This window comes from Toxorhynchites rutilus, chromosome 2, assembly GCF_029784135.1.
Source record: "Toxorhynchites rutilus septentrionalis strain SRP chromosome 2, ASM2978413v1, whole genome shotgun sequence".
In the NCBI taxonomy this organism is placed as follows: Eukaryota; Metazoa; Arthropoda; class Insecta; order Diptera; family Culicidae; genus Toxorhynchites; species Toxorhynchites rutilus.
Genome location: NC_073745.1, coordinates 174442399 through 174450405, shown reverse-complemented (window position 1 = coordinate 174450405; position 8007 = coordinate 174442399). Strand labels below are relative to the sequence as shown.

The following is an 8007-nucleotide window of genomic DNA, read 5'->3' as shown; positions in this document are numbered from 1 at the left end:
GAGTTTTGCTCTCATCAACACATTCGGTGATCCATTTTAATATATTTAATATATATATATTTATATATATATATATATATATATATATATATATATATATATATATATATATATATATATATATATATATATGAAAAAAATAAATATATATATATATATATAAGTTACAAAAGGATCACCCACAATACGAGCATCCCGATATCAACAACACAACACAACAACAACAAGCGATCGCTCCACGCCACACGATGTGAACCAAAGTGTCATCGAACTAACGAACGTTGACACACATTCTAACAAGCTGACCACGCACCAACAACGACACCCAGAATGCACGCAATAAGAAACAGCTTAACAGGCAGTTAGGAAACCATAATAATCAGACCTCTGTGAAAATAGGCAATAAAGTAAATTCTCAGTCATCATCGACCCTCCAATTCGTTCAGTGGCTTACGTTATTATTCCGAAATTCATTTAACTTGTTAACTGGCGCAGTCGGTAGTCCCAGGGTGTGTTATTTCGAAGTTTTCAAAGTGTTATTAAAATCAAGTTGGTGGTACGTGAAAAATAAATTAGCGGAATTCAATTTTTCAGTTAACGCCGCGATCATAATCATCACCGCGAAACCTTTCAGATACTACCACCCTGGAGACGGAGAACCTTCGGTTAAGTGTAAAGTAGACAAAAATATATATAACATTACAATTGTGTCGGAAAAATGGAAGCAGAAAATTTAATGCAACAAGTGCGTGAATTAAACGAAAAGCTCCAGCAACGAGAGGAGCAAATCAGCCAGCTACAGGCTCCGTGTACAAAATTGGACGCTCTGGCAGAACAGGTGAGTAAAATCGCTTTAACAATAGGTTTAAAGGAGGAATATGAGACCGCATCCCAATTGGGGGAAACACAATATGCTGCGGAAACGCTTGAATCAAGCGGCCGTCATCAGGCGCCCGTTGATAGAATTAGTTTTCACGATGATTTTTCAAGTGGGAGAATACCAGACCTGATAAAGGGTCTTCCCTCATTCGATGGTAATCCAAAGCAATTGAACCTTTGGATTGCCTCAGTAGACAGAGTTTTAGAGTATTTCAAACATCTAAAACACTTTGACTTTTACCCATTATGGTTACAAGAAGTGAGAAACAAGATAAAAGGTAGTGCAGGAGATTTACTTGCTTCTAATGGCATAATGCTTAATTGGGAAGAAATGAAAAACCAGTTAAAAATTTATTACGGAGATCAAAGAGAAATGTCTACATTATTACAAAAACTCTTCTCCCTTAAACAAAATAAAAAATCTATGCCAGATTATTATGCTCAAGTGCAGGATGTTTTCACCGGCATCAGCACTCATATTCAGATGGACAAAGAATATAAGAACCCCACAGATTTGATTAAATTCGTGGACAAAATTTGTCTTGAAAAGTTTATTGATGGCATGGAAGAACCTTATTCCACACATGTCGATGTACTTCAACCCAAAAATCTAACTCAAGCTTTCCAATACGCTATCGAGAAGGCCAATAAGGTGGCTAGGAAAACAGGAGATTGTGATGTGAACATGCATAAATCTATCGTTTCTACTAAAACTTTCCCATACGCACAAAGCTTTAAAAACACTCAACATGTATCGTCACAAACGCCCTCTCGAGCAAACATTTCCAATCAAAATTCTAGATCGTATTCATATCCTCGATTCTCGGATAAATAATTTCTCGCACAAAACGCACAATATTATGAACCCCGATTTATACAACCACTTCCACGATCACAGGCTCCTTTCCAGAACAATGTTCAATACACACGCCCATATAACCCGAACTTATATCCTCAAAACAAAAATCAAACACCATTAAGACCAAATGCATTTGCTGAGCCGAGAACGAATGATCATATTAGAATAAGACAAAACTATGTACCTACGAACACACAAAATCTCAACTTTAACATCAACGACATTAACGATCAATCTACCCATATTCCATTTCATTCCAATCAATACAACGACCCAGATCCACAAACAAACAAACCCTTGGAGAATATGGAAGCGGCTGAAAATGAATTCAATCAAACAATCGAGCAGGAAGATGACCTAAATTTTCTTGTGGAAATAGATTCTCAAGTAACAACGTGAATAATTTCATCCCTTACATTAACATCAAAACTACTGATGGAAATAACTTAAAATTTCTTATCGACACAGGTGCGAATAAAAACTATATCAGCCCAAAAAATGTGAATTTGAAAAAATGCCGTACCTGTGCGCCAACGAGGGTTAGAAATTTGAGTGGTTCACATACACTTGACAAGTTTATCACTCTAAACCCTTTTCCTAAATTTTCTACATCGTCGAAATTCACTTTTTACGTATTCGAATTCCACCATTTTTTTATGGTCTCATAGGATATGAGACCCTACAGCAGCTTAAAGCTAAAATTTTCACGTTCGAAAATATCTTGGAAATATCAGGCGAAAAAATAAATATGGAAAGAAAATACCCCGATACTTCCAATATCTTGTTAAACAGCAATGAAATGAAAATTGTTCCGTTAAAAACAAGTACCGAAAAAGGAGAATTTTTGATCGAAAATGATTTAGAAATTTCACATAAACTGTTTATACTATCCGGGTTATACGAAACTCTAAATAATAGTGCAAATGTGGTCGTATGTAATCGTGATTTAAAACCTATAAAGTTCAAATTTCTCAGACCATTGCGCGTAGAGATTAATAACTTCGAAACGCAAAACCAGGCAGCTCATCAGCAGAACACAAAAAATTTCATAGTCGCAGATCAAATACGGGGTGATCATCTTAACAAAGAGGAGAAAGGAAAAGTTCTAAACATTATAAACAAGCACCGGAATATTTTTTTTGTAGATGGCGAACAATTGACATTTACAAACGCTATCAAGCATCAAATTAACACTAAAGACGATCTACCCGTTTATACAAAATCATACAGATATCCTTACGTACATAAGGAGGAAGTAAGAAAACAAATTTCACAAATGTTGGACCAAGGAATTATCCGCCCCTCTAATAGTCCATGGTCTTCTCCTATTTGGATAGTGCCAAAAAAAACTCGACTTTTCTGGCGAAAGAAAGTGGCGTTTGGTAATAGATTATCGTAAACTGAACGAGAAAACAATCAGCGACCGATACCCTATACCCAACATAACAGAAATTCTAGACAAATTAGGGAGATCTGTGTACTTCTCAACAATCGATCTGGTATCTGGCTTCCATCAAATCGAAGTTGATGGAAAAGATGTTCAAAAAACCGCTTTTAGTGTTGAAAATGGCCATTATGAATTTGTACGTATGCCTTTTGGACTAAAAAATGCACCCTCGACATTCCAGCGGGTCATGGATAATATTCTTCGGAAACATATCGGTATATGTTGTCTCGTTTATATGGACGACATTATCGTGTTCTCAACAAGCCTTCAAGAACATTTGATAAATCTCACGAACGTTTTTCAAACATTACAAAAACACAATATGAAGGTGCAACTCAACAAATGTCAGTTTCTCCGTAAAGAGGTTTCCTTTCTAGGTCATGTGGTTACTCCAGATGGTGTAAAACCCAATCCGGATAAAATTAGGGTAATTCAGGAATGGCCACTGCCCAAAAATGAGAAACAGCTCAAATCCTTCCTAGGAGTACTAGGATATTACAGAAAATTCATAAGAGATTTCGCACGTATAGCGAAACCCTTAACTCAACAGCTTAGGAAAGGCGAAACTATAAAACATAGTAATGATTTTATTTCAGCATTTCAAAAATGTAAAGAAATTCTCAGTAGTAGTCAAATCCTAAAATATCCCGAGTTTGAAAAGCCTTTTATATTAACAACAGACGCCTCCAAATACGCTTTAGGAGCTGTACTTTCACAGGGTCCTGTGGGCAAAGATCATCCAATAGCCTTTGCTTCTAGAACTTTGTCAAAAAGCGAAGAAAATTATTCCACTATTGAGAAGGAACTTTTGGCTATCGATTGGGCATGTAAACATTTTCGTCCATATTTGTTTGGCCGTAGATTCATTCTTTATACTGACCACAAACCTTTAACTTTTGCTTTAAATCTAAAAGATCCCCATAACAAATTACTACGTTGGAAGCTTTGTTTAGAAGAATTTGACTATGAAATCCGTCATAGACCAGGAAAGCAAAATGTAGTTGCCGATGGACTATCGCGGATAAACAGTGATATAAATTACAACGAACAGTTTGATGAATCCTCGGATGACAATTCAACCCATTCTACAGACGCTGACGATAGTGATCTTATCAAAATTACAAAATTTCCACTAAATTATTTCAAAAACCAGATAGTTCTAAAAATTGGACAACAAGAGGATAACGTATCTGAGCTAATTTTTCCAGGAGTCTATAGAACAACGATTTCACGGCCGGACTACGATTCCAGAACTGCTATCACGATTTTTCATGAATACATGCACCATAAAAAAAAACAGGTATATTGTGTCCCGAAAGTGTTGTTAGTACCTTACAAGAGATATATAAAAATCATTTTTCACGTAATAAACTTTTCAAAGTTGTATTAACTAAATCTATTCTACAGGACGTGCTAACTAACGAGGATCAAAACAGGATCATAGAAGAGACACATCAGAGAGCACATCGAGGGGCAGATGAGAACTATGCGGTAATCCTTAAAAATTATTATTTTCCACAAATTCGAAAAAAGATTCAGACATACATAAATCTCTGCTCCACTTGTCTAGAGAACAAGTACGAAAGAAACCCATATAAAATAAAACTTTCTAGTACTCCCATTCCTAAAAAACCATTGGATATACTTCATCTTGACATTTTTATTTCCTCCCCCGATCTGTTTTTGTCCGCTGTGGATAAACTATCTCGCTTTGCTATGCTTATCCCTATAAAATCGAGATCGTCAAACGTAGCCTCATTAAACTAATTTCAACATACGGTACCCCAAGAATGATTGTTTGCGACAATGAAGTCGCTTTTAAATCAATTGAAGTTAGAGCATTACTACAAAGACTCGAAGTAGAAATGTATTTCACACCCTCCAATCACAGTGAAATGAACGGAATCGTAGAACGTTTTCATTCAACGCTCAATGAGATTTTTCTCTGCATACGACCAAAATATCCTGATCTAACTAGCAAAGAAATCTACAAAATATCCACGACACTATATAACGCAACAATTCACAGTGCAACAAAATTAAAACCAATAGAAATTTTCTACGGAATAAAAGATGGACAAGAGAGACCCCTTAATCTTGAAACAATTCTCGAGAATAGAAATCAAATATTTGATGAAATAACTGAAAAATTAGAGGCTTATCAGAATAAAACTAATGAAGCTCATAACAAAAAGAGAGTTGGAGAACCATATTTAGTAGAAAACGAGACTGTTTATAGCAAGGTTCAAGGTATAAAAGAAAAGAAGAAACCAAAGTTCAAAAGGCAGAATGTCAGACATAATCGAAGAAAAACATTTATTGACCATAGGAACATAAAACTACATAAATCAAAAATTAAACGGAAAAGAAAATTGTAAAACATTTTTTTTAATTAAACATTTTGCAAATTATTATGCACTTCTAACATGAGGTCAGAAATTCAGAAATTCAGAAATTCAAAATATGTTGGTTCTTGTTCATCAGCCTATTGGGTATAACAAATTCATCCCAATTACACATACAAAATCTGTACGAAAATCCCCTATTGATAACCAGCGAGAAATTGTGTAGGGTGCAGACAGGGAATATTAAGATCATCCATCCGATTGATATGTATGAAATAGAACAAACTGTTAATTTATTAACAAGCTTATCTTACACAAAGTTTGAAGAAAAAAATCCATTAACAAACATTATAAAATATAGGATAAAAAAATTGTACACAAATTTCTATCACATCAAACCGCAGAATCATAGTAGACAGAAACGATGGGACAGCTTAGGATATGGGTGGAAGTGGATCGCAGGATCACCGGACGCTCAGGATTTGCGAATAATTAACTCAACAATGAACGACCTTATTGAACAAAACAACCAGCAATATCAAGTTAACGTCCAGATCAATGAACGAATCAAATCACTAACGAATGCAGTAAATCAAATTACATCTAATCTACACACAGTAAAGATCATTTTGGATGAATTGAAGGTGATCACTATTATTTTGAACATCGACATAATAAACACCCTGTTAGAAGACATTCAAGAAGCAATTATTTTATCAAAAACATCAGCGATTAACGGACGAATGCTCTCTATCCATGAAATATCCGTGATAAGAACCCTGCTCCAAAATCAAGGCATAGAAATACAGTTACCTGACGAAGCTCTTCAATTTGTAACACCCAAGATAGTCGTCAACAAAGAGATGCTGTTATACATCTTGAGTGTACCTCAGCTACAAAACAGAACGTCTACTGTCATTAGAATTTATCCATTGGTACAAAGAAACCAGATGATACGAAATACTCCAACGCACCTTATAAAAAACGAGAATACCCTTTATACCACCACGAATCCTGAAGATTATGTACAAAGGTCATCGAATTTAAAGGAATTTACAGATAAATGCGTTGTTTCACTGATTTTCGGTAGGAAAACAGAATGTGTTTCCGGGACACAAAATAAAACTCTACAAAACTTCATTTCTGAAAACAACCTTCTCATTCGCAACGCAAAAAATCAAACTTTAATATCAACATGTGGACCAAATAATCGAACATTGGAAGGAAACTTTCTAATCAACTTCGACAACTGCACAATATTCTTCAATGAAGAAAAATTTTACAGCAGTGAATATACTGCCAAGCTAGATATAATCCAGGGAGCAATGCATAATGTCAAAGTATACTGGAAACTTCAGAAAATTTACGATATCGCACACGTAAATAATCAAACTATCAGCAACAGAGAAACATTGAAACATGTCTACCTCAGGCAAAACGAATTTGACTTGAAACTTTGGGGAATCTTCGGGGGATTGTCAACCGTCTCCATGATCATTGTTGCTTATAGCAGCGTCATCGTATTCAGGACCTACAACCTTTGTTTTTGGATGAGAGCAGGAAAACGTCGTATGAAAACTCAACGAGATTCCGAAAAGGGACTTTCGGAAGTAGAAGAGGGAGCAGTTACAAAAGGATCACCCACAATACTTATCGAGCATCCCGATATCAACAACACAACAACAACAAGCGATCGCTCCACGCCACACGATGTGAACCAAAGTGTCATCGAACGAACGAACGTTGACACACATTCTAACAAGCTGACCACGCACCAACAACGACACCCAGAATGCACGCAATAAGAAACAGCTTAACAGGCAGTTAGGAAACCATAATAATCAGACCTCTGTGAAAATAGGCAATAAAGTAAATTCTCAGTCATCATCGACCCTCCAATTCGTTCAGTGGCTTACGTTATTATTCCGAAATTCATTTAACTTGTTAACTTATATATATATATATATATATATGAAAAAAATTAAAGTTATAATACTTATAACAAGCCATTCCTCGTAATGTACATAATGTACTGAAAATAATCTGATTTTATAATGACGAGTTTTTGGTAGTACTAGGAATTTTATAGTAAAAGGTAATTTTGAAGAGTAGATTAAAAGATCAATCAATGAATATTTTTGCGATTGAACCCATTAACGTGCGCTTAATAAGAAAACGTGGAAATAAATAAATAAATAAAAAAATTCTTTAGTCTTAGTTTAAAAACAGCTTTGCTTTTATTGAATTTAAAATCTCTCAAACATGCATAAAAAGGATTGTAGTATCCATACGTGATTCTGCACGTAAGGGTGGGTTTAGACTAGTGATATATTCATGTGAAGAAATATGATGAGATTTATAGAAATCGCATCAACCGTTTACACTAACTTGAACTTCTATAATGAATATATTCATATCTTAGGTGAATTTATTCACCTGAAGTAGAACTGCATCCAACTTTAGTGATTTCTCACCAG

General features: G+C 35.1%; 1 protein-coding gene across 4 annotated transcripts; it reads left to right on the top strand.

Annotated features, from left to right (window-relative positions):
* Positions 1-328: 328 nt before the first annotated feature.
* Positions 329-7416, top strand: LOC129771043 (uncharacterized). Of its 4 annotated transcripts, XM_055774316.1 has the most exons (5): positions 329-556; positions 635-838; positions 4339-4485; positions 4593-4676; positions 5638-7416. In XM_055774316.1, exons 2-5 carry the CDS (start codon positions 719-721, stop codon positions 7333-7335), a joined length of 2049 nt encoding a protein of 682 aa, XP_055630291.1. In that variant the 5' UTR covers positions 329-556; positions 635-718; the 3' UTR covers positions 7336-7416. The 4 variants fall into 4 exon arrangements, with proteins under 4 accessions (XP_055630291.1, XP_055630290.1, XP_055630292.1 ...); XM_055774315.1 differs by having other exon boundaries at positions 329-838; XM_055774320.1 differs by lacking the exon at positions 329-556 and having other exon boundaries at positions 698-838; positions 4394-4485.
* Positions 7417-8007: the final 591 nt, after the last annotated feature.